General features: G+C 38.3%; 1 protein-coding gene across 1 annotated transcript in view; it reads right to left on the bottom strand.

Annotated features, from left to right (window-relative positions):
• The window catches only part of CADPS2 (calcium dependent secretion activator 2), a 486663-nt gene that overhangs the window by 113414 nt on the left and 357351 nt on the right, over window positions 1–15898 (bottom strand). Inside the window, exon 14 of the mRNA XM_054725984.1 lies at window positions 7009–7110. Within this exon, the coding sequence (XP_054581959.1) occupies window positions 7009–7110 (102 nt within the window). The remainder of the gene's footprint in view (window positions 1–7008; window positions 7111–15898) is intronic.

Genomic DNA, 15898 nt, shown 5'->3' with positions numbered 1-15898 from the left:
GAATGTTACTGATCCCCAGATTACATTTAGCATTGCTGGGCTCTGAGGTCCCACTGGGCATGTTCTGAATTAGCATTAGCTGCCCAGGATGTGTAAATAATTCAACACATTTATAGAGTACAAGTAATCCTGAATCAATAAAGTACAGAAAATAACGACACAGAACCTTAATTAATCTTTACAATACAAGTTGGAAAAGGGAATCATTTTGGCCTGCCTTTCAGGATAAATATTTTGGGATTTTACCACTTTGACAGCTCTTTAATAACAACACGAAGTGGAAAAAAACTAAATTATCAAATAAAATTCAACCAAGTTTAATCCGTAATAGGAATAAATTGAAATCCTCTTCATTCCCACTTTAGTATATTAAATACTCAGATAAATGAGCCTGCATAGACCTGTCCTATGATTAAGATGTTCTTTTACTTAGCCACTTTTAGATGCAGTATGTAGTTTCATCAAAGTAATATATGTACATAATCTAACAGGAAACTTCTAAAAGGTTTTATATGAAAAACAAAAGTCCTTTATGTCAGTTCTACCCCATTCCCCAAGTAATTACTCTAGAAAAAATATTTTTAACTTTTAGCTGATTCTTTTGGCATTTAAATGTCATATCCTTAACCTACCTGCTAATATTTCTAATTCTTGATGTTTCAGTTTTAGATATTATTCTAAACATCCCACTATGGAAGAGAAACAGTTAGCTTTAAAAAAAAAAGTTTTAAAGATAAGTGACATACAATGAACTACACATGTTTAAAGCATGCAATTTGGGTAGAAGTCTTTTGTGGAATATGTACTGTGCAAATATTTTCTCACATTCTGGGACTTGTCTCTTTATACCCTTAAAAATGGCTTTGGAAGATCAAAAGTTCTTAATGTTGATGAAGTTCAAGACAACATTTTTCCATTTGTGAATTTTGGAATCAGGTTTACAATTTCTACAAAATCTTTTTGGGATTTTGATTGAGATAGCATTGAATCTATAGATCAATTTGGGTTTTCCTTAATTTCTTTTAGAAAGACTTTGTATTTTTCAGTGTACAGGTTTCACACATCTCTGTCAAATTGAACCATAAATATTTTGTAATTTTTGTTGCTATTGTAAATTGTATTGTTTTTAATTTCAATATGTTTGTTGCTATCATACAGAAAAAATTGATATGTATATATCCGGCAGCAGTGGTGGGAGTCTTTCGCGCCTCTACAGCAGCACTAAGGAGCAGTGAGCCGAGCGGTAAGGAGCAGTGAGCAGGTGGGCAGTAAAAATCTAGGGCTCTGGGACTGCAAGAGGGATGTCTGCCTGCCGGCTTAGACCTGCTCCCCAGGGTGATCGGGCCTAAGCCTGAGGCGGACATCCCCCGAGGGGTCCCAGATTATGAGAGGGTGCAGGCCAAACTGAGGGAACATGCTGCCCCCTCTCCCCCGTGCACGAATTTCATGCACCGGGCCTCTAGTCTAATATAACACCAAAATCTAATACAATCTAATTAATACAATTCCACACTCTACTCCAGACATGTTAAAATAATGAAGAATTTTCTAACCTGTTCCAGTGAGAATTGGTTGCTCTCTAAGCTCCATTGCCACTTTGGAGCCTTTTTAAAAAATATATTTTTATTGATTTCAGAGAGGAAGGGATAATGATAGAGATAGAAACATCAATGATGAGAATCACTGATCTGCTGCCTCTTGCATGCCCCACTCTGGGGATCAAGCCTGCAACCTGGAGATGTGCCCTGACCGGGAATCGAACCATGACCTCCTGGCTCATAGGTTGACGCTCAACCACTGAGCCACGCTGGCTGGGCAACACCACTTTGGAGTCTATTAACCATAACCTTCCCTCCTGTCTCAGGTTGATTTCCTATTACAAGGATCTTAACACTTCTTTTTTCTTTGTTTTCTCCTTTGTCGTGGTAAGTTGCATTATCTTTTGAGGTTCTTCATATCTGAAAATATCATTCTACCATTACCCTTAATCAAGACTTTTGCTGGTACAGAATTCTGGGTTGAAAGTAATCTTTCCTCAGAACTATGAAATCACTGATGCACCGTTTTCTGGTTATATAGTATCACCCCTCAGATCAAAATGAAAGCTGCAGAAGCAAAGGATCTTTTTAGTTGTTGTTGTTTACTGCCTGACACATAGTAGGTACTCAATAAACATTTCTAGAATAAATTAACATTGAAAAACATTCTGATTCTTTGTATTTTGGGATCTTCTCTTTTATCACCAAGAATCTGAAAATTCATGAATATGTACCCTGATGAGTAAATATTTTAATCCATTGTGCTGGGTACTAAATGTTTCAATCTGAGCACTTATGTCTTTTAATTCTGGAAATCTTTTTGGATGATTTTATTCAAAGTTTCCTACCTTTATACTTATCTCTTTCTGGAATTCCTATCTTCTACACTAATAAAAGAGAAAGATGCAAATTGACTGTACCTTTGCGACACCCACCAGCCAATCAGGAGTGAGCATGCAAATTAACCCAACAAATATGGTGGGTTAATTTGCATACACAGGCACAGAGTGGCCAGGCGGGGTGGGATGCCTGCTATGAGGGGGAGGGCAGGGGATGGAGGGAGCTAAGGAGTGGTGCTCTGGCCGGGGGCGGGATGCTTGCATCGTCGCCAAGGCGATGACGCAGGCGTTCTGCACCGCCCCTGCCACTCCGGGCCCCTGGGCAGCGTGGGAAGGCGGAAAGGCAGCTCTGGGCCAGAGCAAAGGCGGTGCCAGTAGCCAGGGGAAGGAAAGCCCATTCTTGCAGGAATGTTTGTACATCGGGCCTCAAGTTATTTATAATCATGATATTGTTAAGCAGATCTTTTTCTTATCTTTGTTGTATTCCGATTTTCCTCTCCCCAACCCTACTTTCTGCAAGTTTTCATTAACCAGTTCTTTCAGTAGTGTATATGTATTTGTGTGTCATTTGCATATAATTTGTAAGAGATTCTATTTGTTCCAAGGTTTTTTCCTTTCTTTTAACAACATCTTATTTTTGTTTTATAGATGCTCTATCTTCTCAAACCTCTCTAAGGATATCAGTAATTCATTCCAGCCCCCTCCCCCATTTTTTTCTTCCCATATAATTTTTGTGCTTGTTTTTTCCAAATTGCTTTTTTAGTATTTATTTGTTTGAGGCTCTGTCTTCCATAGCAAATACTTTCCTCAAATGTCTGATGACTTTGGCTCTCTGATCATTTTCAAAAGCATGGTATTGAAAACCTGAATAAAAGCAACATGCACCTAACTGGGTGCATGTAGATCATGGTCTTCGCTGAAGGGGAATCTGACTGGGCTGTATCCATGCAAGTCTTTATTGTCCAGAGTTTTAGTTTTTTTTTCTCTTGGGCTAAACAGGCTCCGATGGGAAGACACTGGTAACAGGCTGGGGAGGTATAAACCTACCTACCTGCCTGTCTGCCAGCATTTTGGGAGTCAAGGGGATGAGCTGGTAGGAGAAGGCTGTGGTTCTCACATTTCAGAATAAACGTTTATTTAATCTCCATGTGTCTGCATATAATCCTAACTCCAACTGTGCCTGTTGTTTCCTCCCCTCCTCCACCCCAGTTCAAGTGCCCTCTAATCTGACCCTCTTCAGAGACTGAATCTGCAGTGCTCTGCCCAAGGGTTGATTGGGGAACGGAACACAGAGCAGTCTGAGGTGGAAAAGAGATGTAGGGATCTAAGTGAGTTTTAAGCACATTTACAATAAATTGTCCTTCACTCTTATTTTCTAGAAGGGCTTGATATGGGCAATTCCTAAACACTTTGGTGATCGTATGACATAAATCAGATAGCTTCTCTGTTTTCCCCACTGCCATCTTATGATTCAGTTCTTCCTGGGTGGCTAAATTAGATACCATTCATCCCTCTGGCTTCCAAAAACTCTTTTCCTCTTTTACTTTAGTTGTCCTTGTGGGGTTGTCTTCTGAAAAATAGTGTTCTGTTATTTTAGTTAGGTCCTAGGAGGAAGCTTTGTAAACAGGCATCAATCTGCCATCTTTAACCAGAAGTTCCTCATTTATTGTTAATTTATTTTGCCTTATTATTTTATCTGTGTCTTTGAAATGCATTTCTAGAATACATAAATTTATGGATCTAAATAAATAAATTTCTATATGAGTTAAGAATAGTACTGTGATTACTTCTTTAGCCTGAATTGATAAGTAATTTATGTTCCTTCTAAATTTTAACCTAAGTGACTAAGAAAGATCATTTGGTAGAATCCTTATTTTCATGGACAATATACATATTTATATATTTTCTTATGTGGATGCCTAAAATTTCTTGTTTTATTTTAGTCCCAGGTCCTGTTATTCAATATTTTATGGACTAAGAAAACCTCCCCACAGAACTGGCAAAATTTATAAAACTCTACAAACATCGAAAGGGAATATAAAAATCAGCTCAAAATGTCTAGACTGGTTCCTTTTAGTTCTTGTCCTCAGTGCTAAGGAGATAAAAGCTGAAAAGTATATCTTTAGAGAAATTATTAAAAGAAGATGTGCATTTAAGAGAAACAGAGAACAAAACTGTGAGAGGGGAATAATTATGTGAACAACTGCCTTTCCCTGCCTCCCCGTATAGTTGCTGTGGGGGCAGGGAGGGGGAATGAACTGCCCTGGTGGGGTGGCCCCAATTAGGCTAATCAATCATGGTGATCCCATACTCCTCAGCAACTGCCTGAGGCACTTAGTGCCTGGGCATCCCCTGGCCACCGGGTTTGGTACAGGACTGCCTCATGACCTATTTAGGGCAAATGAGATATGAGGGGTAGAATTTGCTAGGATTGTCTAACATAACGTCATGGTCTTAAGAGAGCATCACAGAAAGAGATGGCGCCACTACTTCCTTTGAAAAATGGCATATATGGATGTGAGGCCAAGGAATTCTGTGGTCTTGCTACCAATCTGGGGATGAAGCCATCCCACGATGGAAGGCAGTTATGTGAGAACCACCAGGAAACAGAGCCATGGCTACTGAAGTCAGCCTGACTTGAAGTTCATCCTACCTGAGACCAAGTGATGACGTATACATTTATTTCTTTAAACCAGTTTGAGGTAGGATCTGTTACTTATAGAGGGAAGCATTAATACAAAAAAACATAGATATTGAACTGAATGACAGACAATTTCTGCCTCAATGTAAAAAAATGGAAAAGTATGTGTGACTGAGAGACACATACAAAGTTAAGGGTCTCTACACAACCTAAAAGACAATACTCTTAACAAATACAAATGCAGAAACATTCTCTGCAAATGCAAAAGCCTTCCTCATATCTCCATTTATTTATTTTTAAAAATCAGAAGAGGATTCAGTCTTAATCCTGTAAGTTGAATTGCACTATGCTTTCAAGAATAGTGTTCCCTAATGTGAGTCTATTGGTCTTTTAGGCAAAACAATTCTCCAGTGTGAGACTGTCCCATATACTGCATTCCTAAACCCAGAACTAATGACTGTCCCAGTGCCTGGCTACTGTGACAATGAAAATCCTCCCTCATTCACTTACCTAAAGGTGATAGTACCAGCCCAGTTGAAATCACTAATGTAGGGGAACAGATCTACAGTATATTCTTTGAGAATTTCTTCCTTCAAGATCATTAAAAAAAACCTCCACAGTCTAAAGCTTTTCATATCACAAATAAGAAAATTGAGGCCCAGAGCAGCTAGGCATACACTATTCAAATCCTACCTAATAAAAGAGTAATGTGCAAATTGACCGTCATGCCAACACACAAGATGGCTGCCCCATGTGGACACAAGATGGCCGTCACAAGATGGACAGCAGGGGAGGGGAGTTGTGGGTGATCAGGCCAGCAGGGGAGGGCAGTTAGGGGTGACCAGGCTGGCAGAGGAGGGTAGTTGTGGGGGACCAGGCTGCAGGGGAGGGCAGTTGTGGGGGACCAGGCCTGCAGGGGAGGACAGTTAGGGGTGACCAGGGCAGCAGGGGAGGGCAGTTAGGGGCAATCGGGCTGACAGGGGAGCAGTTAGATGTTGATCAGGCTGGCAGGGGAGTGGTTAGGGGGCAATCAGGCAGGCAGGCAGGCGAGCGGTTGGGAGCCAGCATTCCTAGATTGTGAGAGGGATGTCCGATTGCCCATCGAACATCCCTCGAGGGGTCCCAGATGGAGAGGGTGCAGGCTGGGCTGACGGACACCCTGCCCCCCCCCCCCGCCCCCATGCATGAATTTCGTGCACCGGGCCTCTAGTGGTTAAATAACAATATTTTCAAATGGCTAAAGGGGAATATGAACTGAGCTCATTTTTTCAGTAAGTTCACATGGAATGATTACAATGACAGGCATGCTATAAGCCACAATGTGTAGACATGGCAACATTTTATAGGATCTAATGATAAGAGTGATAGAAAATGAAGTATATTGGCATATTTCTGTTTTTAACCCACTAAGTTCTACTGAGCTAACTATAATCAGGGGAAAAGAAATATTATCAAGATATTTATCTTTCATTCTGCAAATGTTTCATAGTATCAGTACTTAATTCTGAGCAAGGAACTGTGCTAGGCACTGTGGTCCCTGTTCTCACAGAATGTAAATTTAAAAGAAATAAGTGACCCAAAGATGTGTGCCAGAACCATGTGATCAGTGCAAAGTACAGATAAGACTTCAGCTTTTCCAAAGAACTGAGAAAGGTTCTGCTTGAAGGCGGGACTTGAGAGTCTCCACGCCTGATGACACAGAGAGAGGGAGGAACAGTCACCAGAGTTACCATGAAGAGACTATGCAGGAAGGAGAAATGCACAAGGCAAGTGAGAGGGACTCTGGGACAGACATTGAAAGGGAAGGGGCCTACTTAAATGATCAGTGGAAACTGAATGGCTGGCTGAGAAGCAGACCATGGACCTATGAATGTGGAGAAGCTACTCCTAATTGTTGGGTAGTTGCAAAAAGTCATAAACATTTGCAGGCGATTGGATGGTTGAGTGAAGTAATAAAGCAAATACTTGTATTAATGAAGGGAGTACATACCTGAAATGGCTTATCTGATTTTCTAAAAGGAAAGACAGTCTCTCTTTTATCTCCTCAAATCTCTCTTTTTCTTCCATTGAAACTGTTCCGATTCCATCAGGCCTGAAAAACAATCAGAATCAGTCATTCTACTTTTATATATTTTATATTTATATCTACATCAGCACACACATATATATATATTTCCCTAAAAATCCAAATAATTAAGGAAAATGCATAGCAGTCTATAGTATACATATTACTTTTGTCTATAGTGAAAACTTATTGCAGATACTTGTAGCCATTTACTTCATATTTGACCTGGAATTAATGGAATGGAATTATTCTCTTTTAGACAGCCTTCAAGGTAAAGGATTACAATACATATTTTCCATATCTACAGAAAACAATGACTAGTCCTTGAGAATGGCAGTGAAAAGTGTTTTGTAGCAGTATCAAACATTTGACCAATTAAATGAATATCCCCTGAATGGAAATATTATTAAAAAATACTGAATGCAAGCTAAAGTGTCTTAACGGCTTCTTTTCTTAATTAAGCTAATGTGGAGTAAGGGATTTAATTTTAATTGTTGAAAGAAATGTAGATATCTTGTTTGGATACAAGTAGTGGTTTACTGTTCCACTCTTTTTGTTTGTTTAAATTTATGTGCTTATAAATAAAAATAAATATTTTAATAATAACATACAAAGAGAAAAGACCATCAATGTTGCAAGATTTTTGTGTTTAACCAATATCCCTATGGAATCAATGTGAATTTTCATTAGGACTTTTAAAAGTAGCTATGAGGATGAAACAGAAATCTTCTTTTACTAAGATTAGCATATAAAATATAAGATATATCTAATGGCATGGATTTAGAATTTATTCTGTATCAATTTAAGTTTTTGGTGTATTACAAAAATATGAAAACATAAATTTTAACTGTCTTTGTTAACACAGAGAAAAGGTATAGTAATCTCATATACATTACAACATCTATATATTTCAACAAATCTTTTTGCATTTAATAACTAACGCCAATAATTTCTTCCCCTATTAGTTCATTTTTCTAAAAATTATATTGTAATTCTTAAAAGATTTATGCATTTCATTCCAATTTACTATTTTTTTAAGTATATTTTATTGATGTTTTACAGAGAGGAAGAGAGAGGGATAGAGAGTCAGAAACATCAATGGGAGAGAAACATCGATCAGCTGCCTCCTGCACACCCCCTACTTGGGGATGTGCCTGCAACCAAGGTACATGCCCTTGACCGAAACTGAACCTAGGACCTTTCAGTCCGCAGGCCGATGCTCTATCCACTGAGCCAAACCAGTTAGGCCCAATTTACTAATTTTTAATGTTTCTGTGAAAATAGGTGGAAACAAGGACTATGAAAAACAAATGCTTAAAATAAATCTCCAACAAGATTTTTATTTGATATTCCCACCATTTTCTTTGTGTGTGTGTGTGTGTGTGTGTGTGTGTGTGTGTGTGTGTGTGTATGATGCTTGTAAACTAGTCAATTAGGATAAAAAGCAATTAAAATTTAAAGCTATACCTGTATCTCATTGACATAAAGACCTTTTATTTATATCAAAACATCATTTAAGTTTGAAGTTTTTTTCCAATGTAGAGTAAATAATTTATTTCAGAAACTCATGTGCTGTTAGGATTTATGCTTTAAAAATATTTCTTACAATTATATTTTGCTCCTAAGTAAGGAAAGATCAATTATTTCACTACATAATCAGAGTAATACATCACATTTTCCCCATCAGAATGCATTTGAATGTTAACTAAAGAAGAACTAATGGCAAAATATTGGCCTTTCAAATATTTTTAGAAAGAAGAAAAGTAAGTCTGGTCTATAAATTATAAAGCAATTAAGTATGAGCAAGCTCCAATGTTTTATCATTTAATAATGGATTTTTTTTTCACATATTACTTCAGAGCCAATTCTCATGGAGCAAATGATAACACAAAACCCAGACTGCAACCTATGAATGAATCCATATTGACAATGACGACAAAAGTTCAACCGGAGAGTTCTATTTTACTCATCAATCTGGGAATTTTGACATTCCAACAAAAACCATAACTACATTATGCTATCTAATATCTAATAATAAAAACACATTCCACAAAGTTGCAGGTGGTTATTTCACTAAACACACTTATGCAAACTTGATAGAAAACAGCAAAGAACTCGTTCTGATCACTGACATGCCCTTTGGCCTTGCTCTCTGACAGTGCCACCTGGTTCTGAGTGAACTGTGCTGTTCGCTTCAACTGTCGCCCAGGATAGAGCACGACGTCCTGTCACCGAGAACGCAGTGCCCACGGCCTACCTGGAGTGGAGCTGGGGCTTCAGGCAATGAAAAGCGAGAAAGGTAAGTCGGGGGAGCGTCACTTATGTCGATCTTCACTAAGATAAAGACCATTATACACAGTGAAGGGTCATCATTTCACTGAGTTTATTACTAAATTAGGTACATATCTGACAGATTAAACACATCATTTAATGCTGTGGAATTGCTCTTATTCTGAATATTAGGTATATGAAGCGGTGTTCCGTACCTAAATTATTGGGAGTACATGGTAACTTCACTGCAGTCAAGCCTGAAGGTAACAGCTCCTTCTAAAATGAGTCTTTCCAATAAATGCAAATACCTCCTGTGTCAATCAATATTTTCCTGTCATCATCATCATTAAAACAAACGTAGTGACTATCAATTACAAACTTTTGAATATGAGGTTGGTACTGTGCTAGCTGTTTTATATGCAGAACAACAGAAAATGCTCACAGCAACCCTTTCTGTAGTCTCCAAGGAAGGAGGCCACCAGGGTCCTGGGAGGTTAGGCTACTTCCCCCAGGTCACACAGCTGGGTGCCGAAGCATGGCCTTCTGCATTTCAAAGCCAGTGCTCTTACTGTCCATGCCTTATTGCCCCCTCCTCCATTTTCACAGAAAAGAATAAAGAGCAATTTTTAAAGACCCATTAGAAAATGGAAGCTTTATTTGAGAAGCAATAATGGCAGCACCATTTTGAATACATGCACTTCAGACATTTTCTATGTTATGTGTATTAAAAGGCAAAGAACTTAAAAATTAATACAATTTTAAATGCCTATCATTGAATTAATTAAAAAAGACCTTAAAAAGGAAGTCCTAGAATGTACTCTTTCAGACACTACAAAATATGTGATTGCAGAAGCCTTGAGGAAAACTTGAACTAGTTATATTTTCTGACTGTTTATCAAGTTGACTCAGGGTAATAAGAGACTTAAAGTAACAGGTTCATAAACTCAGTTATAAAGTAACTAGCGTTCCCGTTGCAGGAAGAATCCTGCAATAGGGTTTCCTGCTGCACTTTACCCCACTGCGCCTGCTCTCCTCCCTTCTCCCCCGCCCTGCCTTCTCCGCCAGCCCGCCTGCTTTTCTCCCTTCTCCGCCAGCCCGCCCGCTATCCTTCCTTCTCCCCCACCCCGCCTTCTCCGCCAGCCTGCCTGCTCTCCTTCCTTCTCCCCCGGGCCCGCCTCCGCTCCTCCCTCCCCCCCCGCCCTCTTGCTTGCTTCTCCACAGCTTTGCTCCCTTCTGCAGCTCTTCGCTTCTTTCTACACTGTCTTGATATGCAAATTAACCGCCATCTTGGTTGGGGTAATTTGCATACTCATCCTGATTGGTTGGTGGGCGTGGTTTGGCTGGTGGGCGTGGCTTGGGCATAGCAAAGGTACGGTCAATTTGCATATTTGTCTATTATTAGGTAGGATTTCTATCAGCTGCACCTTTAAGTTATATCCAGAACCTGACCAGCCCTCACCACTTCCCCGGCTTCCCCTTTGGTTCCAGCCATCAGCTCTCCCCTGAGAACGATGCCAGCCTCTTTGGTCTCTCCTCTAGTCTCTTGTTTGAGTTTTGGCGACAATTGTGAATCCTTTTCAAGCTAAGTCATATCTTTGTAATGGTGGCAGTCATTTTAAAAGCCAAAGCCCTTATAATGGTCTATGAGACTTTATATGATCCTCCTACCCCACACTGACTCTCTGACCTCTTCCCCTTCCAGCAAGTCCTGTCACTCTAGGTAGCCTGGCCTCCTTTCTGTTTGCAAACATATGAAGTATGCTCTGCCCCGGGGCCTCTGCATGTGCTATCTCCACTGCCTGGAAGCTCTTTCCCTAGGCACACACACAGCTTGCTTGCTTTCTTCTCATCTCTACCGATTTGACTCAGGATTAGCAAGGTTATTGCTAATCATCCAAATATAAAGGTACAGTCTCTCTCATTCCCATAGGCCTCTTTTCCTTTATCAGGCTTTTTTGCTTGCCATTTTACATAATGCTATCATCCAACATGTGGCATATTTGTTTATAGTCTGCATCCTTTATGCTATGCCTCCAGTGCTTAGAACATCTTGTTCATGTTCAATACTACATAAATGCCAAAGAAATGAATGAATGATATAGACTATAAAAATATCAGTTATATAAGATTATGAGAATTTATGAAGTAGTACTATCACAAATATTGCTTTATTAGTGTTAACATGGCATAAATTATTTGGAACATTTGTTATGTAACAGTAGATAAAATAGGATTTTTTTTTAAAGAAATAATACCTTTTAAACAGAGGCAGATATTATAGTTAAGTATTCTGGGTAAAAAGATCTCTAACAAAAGTTAGCATGTATTTACACAGCAGAAAATTTTCAGTGTTTACCTGCCATTTTAGTTATTAGTAAAATGATTTACTTTAAATCTCAAGGATAAATTTTTTTCCCTGTGATAATAAAAGTAAAAAGAACAATGCTTCTTTGACAATGATTAAAAGGCTGTGAAAATGTGGTTACTGAAAATTCTAATATAAGAGACCAATTTTATTATTTGAATGTTAATTTGGGTTTCACTCTATACTTATAATTAAATATTAAAGTGGTTCTGATGAGAAAGAAAAGTATTCTCATATATCAAGATTTAATATTTTTTGTTTCTTTCCTGGGGCCTATAGTTATTGAAACTACATGATTTAATAATAGCAGAGTGTTCTCTGAAAGAAGTTCAAGATATGAACAAATTATAAAACACAGTGTAATAGTAGATACATATCTTTTAATTATAGATATTGTCAAATAAGTAATGACATGGAACTTCCTGCTGGCATTACACAAGCAGTTGAACACCAAAGGCAGTTGTGTCTATGTTAATTATATTTCAAAGATTCTTAAAAAACAATTCATACAATAGCACCTTCTGCAAGTATCGCTTAATAGGTTTGATCTTATATCCGCCTATGGGTCACATTCTGTTTTAAGAGAAACTATCACACCTTGATTGTACATACACACAATATCTTTTTTGAAAGCCAGATCATCCAAAAAATAGTTCCCACATACACTAAGGCCTATACCCGTGGTCGGCAAACTGCAGCTCGCGAGCCACATGCAGCTCTTTGGCCCCTTGAGTGTGGCTCTTCCACAAAATACCATAGCCTGGGCGAGTCTATTTTGAAGGAGTGGCGTTAGAAGAAGTTTAAGTTTAAAAAATTTGGCCCTCAAAAGAAATTTTAATCGTTGTACTGTTGATATTTGGCTCTATTGACTAATGAGTTTGCCGACCACTGGCCTATACAAATTAATTTCATTAAATTCCTCCATGATCTAAAGGATTTTATCATTTGTGCTATTCTTCAATCTGACAAATTAGGCATTTTAAAATAAACAGAATCCTTTATGTATACTGGACATCTTGGCATGGTTACCAATTCCTTCGGTAATGAGCACAACATAAGCTCTAGCAGTGGTTCTCAACCTTTCTAATGCCGCGACCCTTTAATACAGTTCCTCGTGTTGTGGTGACCCCCAACCATAAAATTATTTTCGTTTCTACTTCATTACTGTAATTTTGCTACTGTTATGAATCGTAATGTAAATATCTGTGTTTTCCGATGGTCTTGGGCTCTACACTGTAGAGCGACCCACAGGTTGAGAACCGCCAGCAGGTCTTAGGCGACCCTGCTAGTGGTTTAATACAGTTCCTCACCACAACATGAGGAACTGTATTAAAGGGTTGCGGCATGAGAAAGGTTGAGAACCACTGCAAGGGACAAAGATTTTGTTTTTTAAGACAACTAAAAAAAACAAGAGGGATAAACAGTATAACTGATCCATTTTCTATGATCTCCGTGGCTTTTGGGATAGTTCAGATGAGAAATTAGTTTCAATGAAGTTAAAGGGTGAGTAGGCTATAGCTCAAGAAAGACCTAAGACAAAAGGGTATAAAACTGGATAACAGAGTCAGGCACTTGAGCACAAGACAAACGATCCATGAGGGAATCTTCCATATTCAGATATGGACTAATCCGGTAGCTTCACTTCCCTTAGTTGAACTGTTTACAGTTCACACATTTTATAGTCCTTTTTCCCAATCTAACACCAAATTTCAGCGACTCTTAAGGCCTATAAAAATGAATTTTGGCATGTTTAATATCCATTTTATCTGCGTGAGTTGGAGTAAAGAGATCTTACCGGCTGTCGACATGTTTTCATAAACAGTGGTCCTGTGATAAGCTCCAACTAAAAGGGTTAAATCGCCCAAGCATTTTGTGAATACAAATTTTAAGACCTTGGAGGATCATAGTGCAATCAAGGTGTATTAAAGAGTCTGAGAAGCCTGATAGTAAAGAAATCTGTTTAACTTCATTTGTTTTTAAATATATATTTTTATTGACTTCTGAGAGGAAGGGAGAGGGAAAAGAGTTAGAAACATCAATGAGAGAGAATCATTGATTGGCTTCCTCCTTCATGCCCCCTACTGGGTATTAAGCTTGCAACCCAGGCATGTGCCCTTGACCGGAATAGAACCTAGAACCCAGGACCCTTCAGTCCGCAGGCAGATGCTCTGAGCCAAACCGGCTTGGGCAAAAATCTGTTTAACTTTAAAGAACATGTCCCAAAGTTACTTAGTCATGGGATCTCCTCAAAATTCCCACTTCAGTGCTGATGAGTTTTTTTGTTTTGTTTTGTTTTTAATGAAAACTATAACATCTTCTATGGTTATTTTCTCAATCACTTTCCTCAGCTGAGTAGGTTCTAGATGCTTGGGAGTAAATGTGACCTTGTCTTTATCATCTCTAGGAGTCTGCATATTGCCTGGAACAGAGTGCTCAGGAAGCCGGTGAGTTGAATAAATACACCAGAATTACCATTGTATAGAAAAGCCTGGGAAATTGATGAGACAGATTTTCTTCCCCCTCCACCACCCACCCCCTCCTTTCCCAAGCCATCAGGTAAGTTTGCTTGTCCTGGCAGTTTGGTGGTTTGTGGTTAAAAACATTTTGCAAGCAAGCGGACAAATGACTAAGTTTATGGTGCTTTTGGGTTTCTTATAGGGCTCTTTTCACCATCCCTCTCCTATGAGGAATGTGTAACATCGTAGCTTCCTCTAAGAGATAAGAGGAGAGATACCTAGAGTGTGGTATTTCTGAATTGTCAATTCTGCCTGCAGCACAGCAGGTAAAAGTCACTTTGCACTTCGTGTATTTCCCACCAATATCCATTTGTGAACAGAATAAAAAAAGAGAGGAAGGCACAGCATGAGAATAAGAAATGATGGAAGAGGAAGGAGAAAAATCTCTTCTTTTTGTTTCCCCAACTTGTAACACCTCCTATTGTTTCAAATATAATGACATATTATTTAGATGGTCATATATTACATAATCAGATTCCTTTTATTTCCCTGAAATTTTACATATCCAGAGAAGACATTAATTTGACCCCTTCACATTCACTGTGGTAGAAGAAATAGTTTTTCTATGAGAAAATATTTTTAAGACAATTTAAAAATCATTCTTCTCTTTTTCCAAACACTCCTCCCTCCGACTCCTTTCCTTATTTAGATTTCCTACCACATTCTATTTTCTTTGGAGGTTTTTAAAGAGCAGACATTTCCACAGAGAAAGCAAGAACCTGACACTGTGAAGGAATGTGATTTTGTGACGTAGTTTTTGTGTTAAGGTAACAATATGCTGAGGACAGTTACAAAAGGTGTTTGATAGCTGACCTGACCTGCAACCAAACTCACAAACATTCCTGGAGTAATCCAAATGAAAATCACAGCCGCACACAGCTCTAAAATTCAGGGGAAACAAAACACCAAGAGACTTTATGCTAAAAATAAAAAGTATTAATGTTAGCGAGTGTGTTCTCTGATGCCAACATCACCCTCTGCCACACTCCTAACATTAGTATTTTTCTTAAAAGACATGTTTCTTAATTAAAGGACTACAGACAAACTATCGTGGACGGAGGAATTCAGAAAAACACAGACACAAAAATTAAAATTTCCTATAAATGCACCAAGTATAAATAACTGGTAGTACCATTTTGTAAATATAATTCTAGTTTCCATTCTATAAATCTATGAATAGTCTTGTACATTCTGATTTATAAGGTGATTCTTTTAATCAACTGTAAATATTTTTTACATCATTTAAATATTCTAACATATACTTTTTAGTGGAAGGATATTATTTCATTATTGGAATGTACCATAATTTATTAATAGAATACTCCATTAGTAAAAATCTAGACATTTCCCCCCTTTGTTTTTCCTACCATAAATCTGCTGCAATAATAAATCTTACATATAATCTTTATTGTTGAAAGTATTACAGATATTCCCTTTTTAAGAGATTAACCAAAGAACTTATACGCATAACCTATGGACACAAACAATACTATATATTTTTAACCCACCTCTAATTGTTTCCTTGGGATACATTTCTGAAAAAAATATATACTTAATATATTTTTATTGATTTCTATATAGAGAGAGACTGAAACAACAATCTGCTGCCTCCCGCATGCCCTCTACTAAGGTTTGAGCCTGCAATTTGGGCATGTGCTCTGAC

This window comes from Eptesicus fuscus, chromosome 14 (assembly GCF_027574615.1).
Source record: "Eptesicus fuscus isolate TK198812 chromosome 14, DD_ASM_mEF_20220401, whole genome shotgun sequence".
NCBI classification, from domain to species: domain Eukaryota; kingdom Metazoa; phylum Chordata; class Mammalia; order Chiroptera; family Vespertilionidae; genus Eptesicus; species Eptesicus fuscus.
Note: the sequence above shows the minus strand (reverse complement) of the source record. Positions and strands in the feature narration are given on the sequence as shown.